We start from the raw sequence: 14,591 nt of genomic DNA on the forward strand, positions 1-14,591 counted from the left end.
CCTAGACATGCTTAGGAGAGAGCAGAGAATGCTATCCTCTGAAAGTGGTATGCTAAATCTCATAAGGTATAATTAAGGGTTAAAGTCATATTGGATTATTGATAGTTCTTACCTAGGCTTACATAGTGTTGTTCAAACACATGTCCAAAATACAACGTCATCAGTTCAGCATTTGCCTCTTCTCCTGTTGCCTTGTACTTGTGCATTATAAACCCTGCTTCGGTGCTTCCTTCTGCGCTTGTTATTACATTGATGTTCACTCTATACTTGTTGGCACATGCAATGATTTCAGGTTCTCCTCCCCACGTCCCATCCTTCCTCATTTCCTGAATATAATCAGGAGTCACTATGTGTGCCATCACTGCCATGTCTTTAGAAGCCTAAGTGAAACATACACAAACGAGCAAAACATATGATACAGATATTTTTGTGGATATTTTAATTTGCCTGCAAAAAGGTATACAAAACCATTCACTGAACTTGTCCTGGACAAACTATCTGTTGTGTATTATTCTACATTTTAACACATTTACATGTTTTTCGTTTTGTGTTGTTTTATTTTTGTTTTTCAGTTTTGAAAGAAAAATATGAAAAGAATGTACAAACCTTATTTGAAATTGTAAAAATTAAAAATAAAATGCTTATTTCTGACTTCTGAGTCACATTTCCATCACCATCAACAAATAGAACTCTTGAATTACAATGGTATTTACTTTCTGGATACTTTATTATTAATATAATTGGGTTGTAAATTCATTATTCCACCTTTACTTGATCACATACATGTACTTGAATAAAAAATTAAAAAAACAGAAGCTAATTGAAGATAAATTTATATTAAACTCACACTGTTTTCCATGTGTTCACATATCTCCTCTCTAAGTTCTTTTTGGTTTGCTTGACATTTGATGCCAACCCTTTGTAACTGGTCTAAGAGCACATGGAAGAAGCAATTCCCATCACCAGGAACTTCTCGCCTTATCCGTAAACCACATTTGGCTGCATTTGATATGAGCCGACCATGATGACTGCCTGTAATATTGGATTAAAGATTTGAAAAAATATTACATATTTGCATTGGTTCTATTTACAGAAATTCAAAATAATGCATGCCTTTATCAGTGATGGAGTCGAGGCCAGCAGATTTGAGTCACTATGTGACTCACAAGGCATCAGGATAAAAAAAAAGTCTTTTACAGACTTTGTACATGTGACACAGACCAAGACCTAAACCAGTTTTGACTCCATCCATGCATGGCCTCTATCTTTAACCAGAAAACGTTTAACTGAGATGCTCAACACTTTTGTGTCACACATACACACACTCACCCACATACAGCATATTATTACTGTAATTTAAAGTAATAGTAGGCCTATTCATGTTTCAACTTAGAAGTTAGATGTGCAAGGAAATAAAAATCTTACCTCCTGACACCCTCAATTTGCAACGTTTTGCACTCGATAAGTTGCAGTCAAAATCACGATGTTTTGATTTCAAGGTGGCCAAGCCCTGTATAAAAAAAAAACAATTAATGGATTTCACTATTCTTCCTTTCATGATCTGAAATCAAACTGAAAAGTTGTCCTTATCTTATGATTTTGTTAGCAGAGTCACCTTACTATTTAAAGGTACTATGTCCAATTTGCAGGCCCACAAAATGAAAAGGTTAAATTCCAAGTTTCCAACGGCATTTGAAAGACGATGCTAATTTAGAACTTCCCTAAAAAAAAAGTGGGCTTGAAAAAGTCTTTAAGTGGGAAAATAACGACTATTAGTTGTCGAATCTTAGAGGCTGAAAAAGTAGAAGGGCTGGCATTCATCCACATGATTTCGGATATAACCATGTCCTAATTAGGTCTTGTGTCACCCAGTCTTTGTTAAACCAGAACATTACATTAATGTATGCAAGCTAGACTAAAATGATTAGAGTCTACTGTCACAAATATCAGCATCTGCATGACCTAGCTCGGGCAACGCCTCTACCCGTACCCGTACCCGCCCGGGGCCCCGAGATGCTCCTAAGGAGGTCCCGTCCCATCAAAGAGTTAAGCCTACATCACCCGACAGCCGACATACTCAGCTGTACGTTTTCATTAGGTTTATGTTATCTACAAAATCTTGATTAAAAATACCCTGATATTAAAAAATGAATGATCATGCTTACCTTTTTGACTTTCTTTGGTGCCATTTCAGATCTACTTAAGATCGTTGGACAAATCAGCATGCCATGGCGCTGGCTCGTGGTGGCGCTATAATGCGCTAGAATACACGTGGCAGGCCAGCGGCCGGCCTACGAACCCTAGCGCGCCGCGCCTGACCGGGGGAGGGGCGGCGCAGCCTAGCCTAGGCCCCGTGCTCATAACATTCATAGGCGTCTGTAAGCAGGTCGATGTACTAGCAATCGACGATCTCGTGCTGGCGTACTACGTATGAAGCCTGAAGTATATAGTTTATGCAAAATGATGCAACCCCTCCCCCCCCCCCTCCCCTCCGTCAATTTGGTGTTTGCTTGTGATAGACTTAGTGATTACCGTTTTTATATGTATTTTCATTTTTTTGCCTGTCAATCAGACCTTTCAGCCATGGTGATGATGACTTTGTGTTGGTTTTTGTTGCTTGTCACTCGTCAGGGGGGGCAGACTGCCCCCCCTGCCCCCCCCGTAGGTACGCCACTGCCTACTGGAGGCACTACCGCACTACCTCCGGATTCAGTTGGGTTTGTTTCGTCGCTGGGTGAAGTAGATGTTTCTCGAGCTAAAATTTCAAACATTTAATTCAGAAGTTTCATTAATTTTTATTCTAGAAGTTTGTAATCTTAGGTTATGCGACCTCATATTATATTTTCTAATAAAGGTTTCTGGTATCTCTTCATTGTGTAATTGGCCAGAAAGGACACAGAAGTTACAGTATCCGAAGTGTTTTCCAAACTTTAATTTCATTTCGCTAACCCTGCATTCTCCGGCTTGAATTATTACAATGTCACAATTATAAATGTTCTACAACCTCTGCGGTCGTGCCATATCGAGTCAGATTGATGTCATTATAGGCCTACCTTGGGAATCTGTCGGTGCATCCCGTCTGTCTCTGCCGTCCCTTCCGGCAACCCCCTGTGGGCCTGAGGGACCTCTTTGTCCAGGAACACCAGCAGGACACAAGAAACATTGACCTAAAGAAGAAACATCATAGTTATTTCTTGTCAAGTTTAATGATCAGATCTTAAACACTTCTGCCTGTATAAGATTATATTTCAAGCAAAGTAGCTCTCTCTGTAGGTTATTCTCAACCTGGATGATAAAGGCCTATACGTCACATGTTCCATTGATAATTTCTTATATGTTCTAGGTGACGCATAGATCTTTAAGTTTCGAATATTTTATGTCTCCTATTTTCGGACTTTGAATGGCCTAACGTGGTCAAACAACATGACTTATAGCTCTGGAATTTATTTGTGCATTCAGGGCTCTCTATTTTTCTCTTTTCTTCTAGATAACGCATCTGTTAGCTTTAAAGATAATAATAATGATAATAATAATAATCTTTTAAAGTCCACTCCAAATTTTATTAAGTTAAACCGAAAAAGGATATTCTTTTTGCCCAATTGATCGTGCATGAGCCCGGCAGCCACTGAGCAGCGCTAGATCGGCGTTGCTCTATCCTTTATTGTTGAACGCCAAACAAGGAAGCAGCAACGCCCGTATTTTAACGTCTTTCATGACGTACAGTTTACCAGTTTACCAGTATTGCCCTGTTTCCGATTTGATTTTGGACATTTTGAGGTCGATTTCCTGATTGCTACATACTTGGTAATAATGCGCCTCAAGGCCTATAAGGTGTCCAATGCCCATTGCAAACGATACATTATTTGCTGAAGTATATAGAATTATATACGCAAGCAACTTGCGGGGTCTATAGTTCTTTTTTGACATGGCTGGTGAGAGTACCATCATTCGAAAGGTAATTCGTGCAATTTTATGAACACTTGACTTCCTGGTGCACGCACTAATTTTCTTCATAGGTAGGCCTTCGTGTGCGATGGACATTAGAGAAATCAAGAAATATCTGCATCGTGTCTGTTTCATAAGAATGTTATCAATAACTAGTTACAATAACTATTGAAGCCCATCTGCACTAGTTTAGCCAGGAGGGATTAGACCTTCCTGGGTGTTCACTGGCAGGTGGTTATCTCATCAAATCAGCTCTGAATTAACATATGAAAAAGGGGACCATGGGGATCAACGGGTACCGCTTACATACAAGGCATTGTTGGCTATATAAAGAAGGCGCAAGTAGTTACAAGTAGTGCAGTCCCACTTTAATATCTACACTGAAATATTGGCATTTGATTGACCGAGAGGAAATTTGTCATAGAATGTTAGCATCTGTTAAGGATTGCAAGTTTGATGCAATAGGGCCCTGGTGCTCTTACCAGAATACATTGGCCATGAGTATGGTCCGGATTGGTTCTGACCTAGGCTAATCTGCTCGGCACCAGATGATGAGAACGATGTCGATTGCGAGTCGACGTGCCTTCGACGTCGTATCTTTTCAGGTTCTCCTAGCTCAAGCTCGGTCTCGGGAGAGTCAGCAATGTGAATCTTTGCCATCATTGATGGATTCTTCGCGACGAGTTCGAGAGTTGAGAAGGAACGGGTGATCTCAGCAACGGATTCCTACATGATTTTTTAGTTGTTAAAATTGTTAAAAGAAATTGTTAAAAGAAAATTACTGATACATACCCTTGATATCATTTTCTGTTATTAAGGGAGAGCAATGAAGGTACTCTTCAAAACTGATATGAAATTGTTTGCCGGTGAAACATTCCTTCCAACCCTACGACATGTGGCCGGTAGACCATTGGCATTTTTGGCACAAAACACGTTCATAAATCTACTAATACTACTCGACCGCCTTCTGACCGCCTTCGAGTAGAACTAGTAGATTTTGAAGATTGTAATCAATATATAAAAAGACGATTTCTAAAATGTGGTCTAAAAGTGAATTATAAGATTACAATATTTGTAAAAAATAATCCCTAAAATCTGTTAAAAATGATATAAGATTAAACATTCTTTTACGAATCGAAAGAGAGAGATGTCCCACTTGAAATCATAATGCATTATAATTATCATGCAAACTTAGATTCTCATCCATTGAGTCGTGAAACGAAATTGAGATATTCATTCTTTGACGAAATTGATTTTCCATTTCCATTTTGAAATGTGACACGTTTCAAATGTGTAAAAGGTTGATCCTTGATGTTTAAGGAATTAGTGGACTAACTCGACTGACTTAGGACCAAAACATTAAGACACGGTCGGACTACGGGTAGCGACTGGCGTGCATCGTTTAGGTGCCATATGAGGTGGGAACTACTTTAAGGGCAAGTTCACTCCAAAAATAACTTAATTTCAATACAAGCAGAAAAATCGGCCAAAATAATCAAAATAAGTTTGAGCAAAATCGGATAACTAATAAGAAAGTTATTAATTTTAATGACATGAAAAACTTTGAAAATCACAAGATAAATTGGCAACTCACTCATGAGTCCGTGACGTCATTGCCTCACTATTTACCAATTGATTTCTTTATATTGATGATATAAATTTCCAATTTTTCCCCTAAAAATCTTAGTTCCACCCACCAGCAACCAAGTTATATTGATAATAATATGTTTTTGTGTAGATGCAATAATATAGAGTAATCTTGTTTTAGTTAAATCGTGAAATGAACTATTTATACAAAAACCAATGATTATGAATATTCAGAAAATAGTATAAATACTTTAAAGTTCGTAAAATAATTTGTGAAATGCCATGTACGCAATGTGATACAAATTATATAACCTGGGTAAAGGCATGGGCAAATCAAGTTTTGGGGGATAAAAAGGGACATTAATGGGATAAAAATATATAAAGCAATCGATGAATAGTGGCAATGACGTCACAAACTAATAACCAAATTGGCATTTAGTGTAGTGATTTTTTAAGTTTCATAGTTGGTCATACTTTAAAAAAAGGAACACAACTTCCATATTAGTTATCCGATTTTACCCAATGTTTGTGTCCTCTGTTTCTTTTGTTTTTCTGCATCTACGGTATTAAAATCAAACTATTTTTGGAGTGCACTTCATGGCCATTAATGCAAAATTAACAGTAAACACATCGTATTGAATTCGCTATACTCATTGCATTCACATGATTGTTTAGTTGGGGTACTTGCACAATCGAATGACACCTCGTGTCCAACAGGGAACATTGGCGATCGGGGTGTTAACCCCTCCCCCTCCCCCCCCCCCCCCCCCCCCCCGCTTTTGCGTATGTGCGCGTTTCACATGTGGCCTTACTTTAGTGGGTTTTCATACAAGTTATTTGGAATGCAAATGTGTATAATTTTCAATACGTGTACATACCTGAAGGAACAATACTTGGTTTCTAATTTCGGAGATTTTATCCTCTTCTGTTTGGATCAGTTTGCCTGAATCTAGAATGTTTTCAGGGTCAAAAGCTACATGCGAGAAGAGAGAGAGAGAGAGAGAGAGCGAGAGAATAAAAACAATTTCTGGTAATAACATATTTCCATTTTAGGGAGAAAGTGATTATTTTTTTGGAACATTTTGACCCAGATCTTGTTTACCTTGTACTTCGTACAATATTGTAAATGTTATCATCTTTATCATACATGTATTATTAGTTCAACCGTATTCCTTATAACAGATAAAACAAGGAAGAAAAAGTATCAACGAAAATTATAATAATTACGTAAGTTTACATTTACGTAGAATCAGAATGAGTAACTTAGTATCAACTATATCAACAATACAAGCAGCTGACTAGAAGATATTTTGTTCAAGAACTTATTATGATTATCAATAATATTATGTCTCTTGCTTAAACTAGAAACTTGCGATTAGCCAATCGAAACTGATACAGACAGATTTGAAATGGTTCACCAAACAATGCTCTTGTGGATCAAAGTTATCGATTAAATCAAGTTTATTATTTCTTGCCAAGATGACGTTGGTTGGGAAATAAAATCCCCTTAACACTTTTCAAAATAAACCTCAATGATGTTGTTATTTAAGAGGATATCTACCCCATTTTGGCAATTGTGTACAAGACATCAAAGTTTGTTTACAGTGATAAGTAGCATAATGATATATAACATAAATAAAACCTGCCCGGAAAACTCACCTTCCTCTTGCGTACCTTCCTTTGAAACAGCAACGGCTTGGGTGACTCCAACAAGACACAGACATGAAAATAGAACTAGAGTGATTACAAAGAACGGCTTCATCTTGAAAAGTGAGTTGATAGAAGCTGGGAGAATTGTTTTAACAATTACTTTGGAAGTGAAGCTCTGTAAAAGACCTTCTGCAATCTTTGATGAGAAGATGAGTGCGCGCTGACTTCGAATGTCTGAGGAGCGGATTGGCTTCGGTATTTATACCACTTAAAGCCCCTCCCAGGGGTGACCCTGGTTAGAACGAGTGGGCTGTGTATTATGTGAGTTTTTCTCCGGAACCATTTTCATTTATAAACTGAGCTGAGCTATAGCGCAGAACAGGCTAGCTGGACATCCAATGTGAAAGGGCAAGGGCAGTGGCGTACGCAGGATTTTTTCGAAGGGGGGATTTTAAAATCGGGCTTGCTCCCGAAAATTTGAAAATCGGGGGGGGGGGGGTAAGCGGACACTTTTTTTTTTTTTTTGGAGTCCCCCAAACAAAAATCGCAACGACTCAGCCAGCCGGAAAAGTCGCTCAGTTGGGGGGGGGGGAGGGGGTGGTAAGCGGACCCTTTTTTTAGGTCAGCCATTGGCATCATTTTTTTTATTTGTATTTATTTTATTTTTTTTATAAAAAAAAAAAAAAAAAAAAAACATTCAAAAGGGGGGGGGGGCGGGTTTCACAAAACAAATACACAAAACATACACATGAAAAAAACTCAAGGGGGGTTTAACCCCAACCCCCCCCCCCCCCCCACCCCCCTGCGTACGCGCCTGGGCAAGGGAATAGTTGTGTATACGTAAATGTAGACTGTCACCCTTTCACTTGCAAACTTGTGTCATAATGTTTGCGATGACAACTCAAGTTCATTTATGATTCTATTTCTGTTTGGCTCCAGCTGTCTGAACAGGAGCATTTAAAAGGAAAAAAAAAAACCTTGTTTAATACCTTTGATGCATTTTTTTTGCTTTTATTCAAATAAATCTCGATGGAGTGAAAGATTTGTCAGAAAGTTTTCCAATCCAATCTGAGAACGTGTAGACCGCCAATACCTAGCTCCCTCCTCACATAGACTGACGCAGGGGGGGGGGGGGGGGGTTAAACCCCCCTTTTAGTTATTATTATTAAAAAATAAATTAAAAAAAAAAATGTCCTCTTACCCCCCCCCCCCCCCCCCCCCCCCCCCCCCCCCCATAGTCTTGATATTCAGACCATTGTACCGAATGGTCATACGTTTTATGCTGCTCAAATAGTTAATCAGTTTAATTTTGGCCATCACAAGAAGTGGGTTATTGATGTAGACATATATGCTCATGTACCCTTTACAGCTCATTTGTTATTACCAAAGAAGAAAACAAAAGCCAGTCAATCACTCAATAGTGTCTGACAGTGAAGTCTAGCAAGTAAACGGGTTTCCTTGCATAATTTGAATATTAGGACACTGCTAACGTTCAAATTTCACAGATAGGACATAAGTGACATATTAATAATTCCTGCAAAGTTCTACAGAATTTGAGATTGGCTGCAAAAGGGACATAGTACCTTTAACCAGCCATCCGCAAAAACCTCACCCGGGTAGGTTACCATAACAACCTCGCCTGCCTCGTCGCGATCAGCTGGCGCGCGCTGTGTTCATGTATGCATTTTTTCACGGCCCTCGCGTCATCTACCCGGGTAGAGTTCCGCGCGCGTCTTAAAAGGCCGCTTATCAGGATGTCATCCGGACAACGTTTGGACGTCACCGCGATATCACCCTGGCCCGACTAGGGTGAGATTTACCTCGATGTCACCTCGATATTGTCCGGACGTTAAACCGATTGACGCGTAACAGAAAGGGGGTAAATGAAATCTGGACAACGTCCGGACGACACCGCGACTTTATTTTCCGGTTAAGACGGGGTTTTAACAGGAAGGGGGTAAATGTCATCCGGACGACACCACGACTGTATTTTCCGGTTAAGACGGGGTTTTAGAATACCTTGTACTGTAAAAAGTGTAATCTAATGAATCTGTTATCATTTCAATTGTCTACTTTATGCCGATTCTGCAAGGTAGAAGGAATTGCATAGCCTCTGCTTACTTTAAAAGTCAGTCATTGATTGCTTGCTGGTAACCTAAAAGTATTACCTAAAACACGATTGTAGAGACTGTCAAGAAATCGACTAAAGGGTAAGTTCAGTAGCCTATCGTTTGCCTACAGAAATCTTGTTAAAATAATGTAACATGTCATTGCAGTGTTCGTTCAGTTCGTTCAGTTGCAGTGTTCGTTCAGTTTATGTTGCACAAGGCTATTGATATTGATTTTTTTTTCTCGAAAATCTCTAAGATCGTGCTGCACTTATCGATGACTTAAATACGATGTTCGATTTATAATCTAGAAAATAAATAATGTCTTATGATAATAATGGTAATATGCATCGTAGCTCGGGGGCTGAATTGTACAAATGAATTTTACAAAAGCACTTACATGATAAATTATTCTGAGTATCATAATAATACAAGTAAACAATCTTTATGCAATTATTGTAAATATTGCTCATTACTTTGATATGAACATAAAAAAGCATCAGTAACGAGCTGTTTGCTCTATCATGGCTATGATAGTATATATTTGTTCATAATTTATGTAACGCTGTTTTGAATTAATCGTATATCCTTTGACTTAGCTTAGATTTCGCTTCTCAATAACCATATCCAATGACAATTTATTTATCTTTCGAAACAGTATAATCTGTATTTCTACGCAGAGTTATTGAGTACGCGTTAATTCGTCATTCACAATATAACAATAATGATTTTATATCAGAAACGCAGAATTTGTATTTGAAAAAATATATATATATGTACTCTCCTACGTATCACCAATTACTGGTACTCCTTTAATTATTATTTTAGTTTTTATCATGCATTGTCATCAACAATGCTATTACTCATTCTTTGGACCATAAAAATGTTTCAACGTGTATTGTTAAAAAGGTAGAAAATAATAGGCTAATTTGAGTTTTTCGTCTAGAATAGAAGGAATCCTTCTTAAATTTTCTAAATCGTTTCACAGTCATGGCATTTGAAACGATATCGCAATTTTATGGTTTTGCGTCTTTTGCGACCTTGGAGCACAAGAGGCAAGGGATAAAATATTTAAGAAGACATCTATGAATCCTCAGTTCTGTTTGCTTGTGAGAATTATGAATGGAAAATGTATTAAAGTATAGCCTACATTATTAGAAATTTCATGAAAGAACAGTGAAACTACATTGTATTCTCTTCAACATGGTGTGTGTCCATTACAAAAAGTTGATAAAAACGTGTACTTGTATATGCATTTGTACTGAGAGGAATTATATTTCAATAATGTAAGCGTGTATTCAAAATATTTGTATCCACGCAAAAATCCAAGGTAAATAATTAAAGTTGTAAATAAGTAAGCACGAAGCACACAATTTCTTTTGTTTTCTGTACTTATAAATATGGGATAGCGTCTAAACATTTTGTGGTCTAGATCATAATTATACACAGAGGTGTAAAATAGATGCCTTTTTTTGGGGGGGGGGGGTTGGGTATACTTGAAGACATCGAACATGCTCTTTTTTTAGAAAGGCATTGTTATAAGGAAAAGTAACGTAGTGTTTTGTTAATACGAGCCTTATGATGCCTTATGGTGCGTATGAACAATGAACATGATGTCAGATCAAATGTAATTACTCCTTGGTCAGATGTATGTCGACAACAACTCCCTTCAAATACAATTTTATCATACACAAGGTACAGATCAACTTGACAACGGAAAAGTTACCAGGAAGTTCCCGACTCCTTGGGCCGTATATAGACTGAAGTTGGATCATCAATTGACTAGTTTCAAGGGCACCATTTGATGATAAGGTGCCATTTCGAAATGTTTAAGCAAACCAGCTCGGCTGCCCGATCAAGAGTTGTTTGCATAATTATGTGGAGTGTTTGTGCGTTATCTATCGGGGGTGCATAGGGAAAGGAAAAAATCAACTTTGTCCCATTACTCAAAATAAGGCAGCCACCCCCCCCCCCCTCTCTCTATCTCTTCTTCTCACTGCCTATGTACCTTTCTTTTTCTGTTAATGACATTAAAATGTTTAAGTCGACAAAGGTTTACCCCGTACTATTGAGTGAATTCGACTAAATGTGCAGACATCTATCGTGAGGTTTTTTGTTCTGGAGGGGGGGGGGGGGCATGGAATGCATAATTGAGATAAAGAAAGTGATCCAAATTGTTTCTTCAAAGCTCTCAATGACATCAAAATTATGAAGTAGATAGCGGTGTTATATTTAGAAGGGAAACAAAATCAACATTATAATAAAACCGTACGGTTAATCGACAAAGCAGGAACAAGACCAAAACATATGTAACCCGAGTCAATACAATTATACATCGTGACACAACACACTGCATCGGGGGCAAACCCTCTTCCAGTCCTCTTCACCTGGATTATATTTCCTTGTTCAAATTTGAAGAAAAAAAACATCAAAAATTCCCTAATGTTTTGGTGGAGGAAATATCTCGAAACGGATACAGGTTCACGCAATGTCATATCCTTAACATTATGAACAAGAACTTCAAATTTCCTCTTCTCCATACATCTCTAGAAGAATTATTGGTAGGGCCTATATATTGATCAGATGCTAAGAGACAATTCATGCTGTTCTAACGGCATACAGACAGGGAGCGTTTATTAAAGTTACTGTGTCCCATTTGCAGGCCCCAAAAATGAAAAGGTTAAATTCAACCGGCATTTGAAAGATAATACAAATTTAGAACTTCCCTCAAAACGAAAGGGCTTGAAATGTCTTTGTGTGGGAAAATAATCGAAACCGTTAGTTGTCGAATCGAATGTTATTACCAAAGAAAAAAAAATGAGTCAGTCACTCAATAGTGTCTGACAGTTAAGTCTACAAAGTAAACGGGTTTCCTCGCACAATTTCAATACTAGGACACTGTTACGTTTAAATTTCACAGAGAGGACATACGTGACATATTCATAATTCCTGCAAAGTTCTACAGAATTTGATGTTCGCTGTAAATGGACACAGTACCTTTAAAGGAGAGGGAGGATGACAAAAGAAGAGGCGTAATGTGTGTGGGCGTGTAGTGTGTATGTGCGCATGTGTAAACGTGTGCGTTTGTTGGTTCGAGTGTTTAAGAGGGGGTGGCGTTTGATAGCAAGAGAAAAGAGAGATAAAGAGTAAAGGGAGTAAAAATGAGATGAAACTGGTAAAGATGGAGGGAGAATTGATAAAAAGAAATAGGCATTCACAGAAACACCTCTAAAAGAATATGTTTTCAAACTTCAAGTTTAATATGAAAATATTTTTCTTTCATTTCTATTACATTTTACAAATAAATACTCATTGTCAGTACAATTGACTTCAATATCAGATGAAATTCCAATTAATATTTTAATGCTTGTTATACACCCTTTCTTATATTTTTCTTACATAATTATATATGTACAAATTTAAAATGATCCTTTTTAATATATACACATTTGAAAAGTTTATTGCATTTCCCAGATTTGCACAATCATATATAACACATTTTGCTTGAAATTTAACAAGAAAATATATTTTCACAGGTAGAGAATAAGATTAGTTGATGAATTAGTACACTATCCTATATAAAACAGTAACACCTTTTTTTGTCCAAACATTTATGAACTTGCATAATTCCTTTAACATAGTTATACTGTCTACAAAAAAATACACAGAGAAATGAAACTATTCATCAGGAGATTACATAGCACACATGCTTTTTATCATTTTCTCTACTGTCATATAAAATCAGAAAAAATGCAAAATAAGTCATTTACTTCTGAAAATTAAAAAGTTGCACACTTTATGGTTAAAATAATGTCTGGACTCGGCTCCACATGTCAGCATAACAAAATAAACCCTGCGGCATAATACTCTTATATTACAATCCACTACCAGTAAGATAAGGTTTTACAGACTGGCTTAACACCGCCCCCCCCTCCCCCTAAAAAAAAAAATAATAATAAATAAATAAAATAAAATAAAATAAAATAAAATAAAATAAAATAAATATAATAATAATAATAATAATAATTATAATAATAATAATAATAAATAAAAAAAAATAAAAAAAATGATGATGTGGTGTTAGGGGTGAAGTTGGTGGTGGTGGTGATGATGATGATGATGATGATGACAACAAAAACTATAAATATCGCAATCTGTATTGCCGCGCAATGCGAATGTAGGTAGTGGCAGCGATTTTGTGTCATCCTTATGTTCGGAGGAGGGGCAAGGATCCTCTCTCCCCTCCCTGAAACAAAAGGATGACGTATATAGCGATCGCCACTAGTAGATCAGATAAATTGTCAAGCCTAGGAGCAGCATCACCAAAACAATATCTGTGTAGATCAGAGTATAATGCATCTCTGTAGAAAATTTGACAGAAATCTGTCAAGAAATGTGGCAGTTAGAACGCACAAAAGACAGCCACCAAAATATAACCTTTGACCCTATAATAGACGGAACACAAGAGGGAGCATCACCAAACACGAAAGATGTGTAGATTGTACTAAGACACACCTCCATACAACATTTGAAAGAATCCATCAAGAAATATGGCAGTTAGAGCGCATAATAGACATATATGACCTTTGACCATATAAAAGACGGAACAATGAGGGCAGCATCACCCAAAATGGTAGATTGTACCAAGATACAATTCTAATTCTCTATACAAAATTTGAAAGAAATCCCTCATGAAATATGACCTGCAGAGTGCACACTAGACAACCATCAACATATGACCTATTGACCCTATAAAAGACGGAACACTGGGGGCAGCATCACCAAAAGTTGTAGGTGTGTGGATTATACAAAAATACACCTTCATACACAATTTGAAGGAAATCCGTTAAGGAATGATGCAGTTAGATCGCAAACTAGAGTGCCACGAAGATACCTATCAAAATATGACCTTTGACCCTATTAAAGACGGAAAACTGGAGGCAGCATCACCAAAATATATAGGCTTGTAGATTATACCAAGATACACCTTTGTTAAAGATTTGAACAAAACCCCTTGAAAAATGTGGCTTGTAGAGCACACACAAATCATCAAAAAAAAATGGCCTTTTACCCTATAGAAGACGGAACACTGGGGGCAGCATCACCAAAATTTATATGTGTTGAGATTATATCACAATACACCTCCATAAAAAATTTGAAAGAAATCCGTCAAGGAATGTGGCAATTAGAGTGCACACAAGAATATGACGCGGCGGACGCGGCGGCGTAACGCTGCTGAATCCAAAGTACCCCACCGGCATACTGTCGGGGGATACAATAATGATAATAATAATAATATTT

At 37.5% G+C, this 14,591-nt stretch overlaps 1 protein-coding gene across 1 annotated transcript; it reads right to left on the minus strand.

The window, feature by feature from the left end:
- Nucleotides 1-11: 11 nt before the first annotated feature.
- LOC115926416 lies at nucleotides 12-7,438 on the minus strand. The gene is made up of 7 exons (XM_030991108.1): nucleotides 7,192-7,438; nucleotides 6,411-6,505; nucleotides 4,428-4,671; nucleotides 3,054-3,167; nucleotides 2,682-2,755; nucleotides 113-380; nucleotides 12-52 (listed from the first exon to the last, which is right to left on the minus strand). The coding sequence occupies exons 1-7, from the start codon at nucleotides 7,292-7,294 to the stop codon at nucleotides 12-14; spliced, it is 939 nt and encodes a 312-aa protein (XP_030846968.1). The 5' UTR covers nucleotides 7,295-7,438.
- Nucleotides 7,439-14,591: the final 7,153 nt, after the last annotated feature.

Source organism: Strongylocentrotus purpuratus, unplaced genomic scaffold (genome assembly GCF_000002235.5).
Source record: "Strongylocentrotus purpuratus isolate Spur 01 unplaced genomic scaffold, Spur_5.0 spur5_scaffold_2, whole genome shotgun sequence".
NCBI lineage: Eukaryota > Metazoa > Echinodermata > Echinoidea > Camarodonta > Strongylocentrotidae > Strongylocentrotus > Strongylocentrotus purpuratus.

What these genes read in the sequence shown, in the direction of transcription:
- LOC115926416 (XM_030991108.1), bottom strand. Translation starts at nt 7,294, where the DNA reads ATGAAGCCGTTCTTTGTAATCACTCTAGTTCTATTTTCATGTCTGTGT. An exon ending in GGAAGGTACGCAAGAGGAAG is followed by an intron (nt 6,506 to 7,191) that starts GTGAGTTTTCCG and finishes TCTCGCATGTAG; the next exon opens with CTTTTGACCCTGAAAACATT. An exon ending in TGCACCGACAGATTCCCAAG is followed by an intron (nt 2,756 to 3,053) that starts GTAGGCCTATAA and finishes TTGAAATTTTAG; the next exon opens with CTCGAGAAACATCTACTTCA.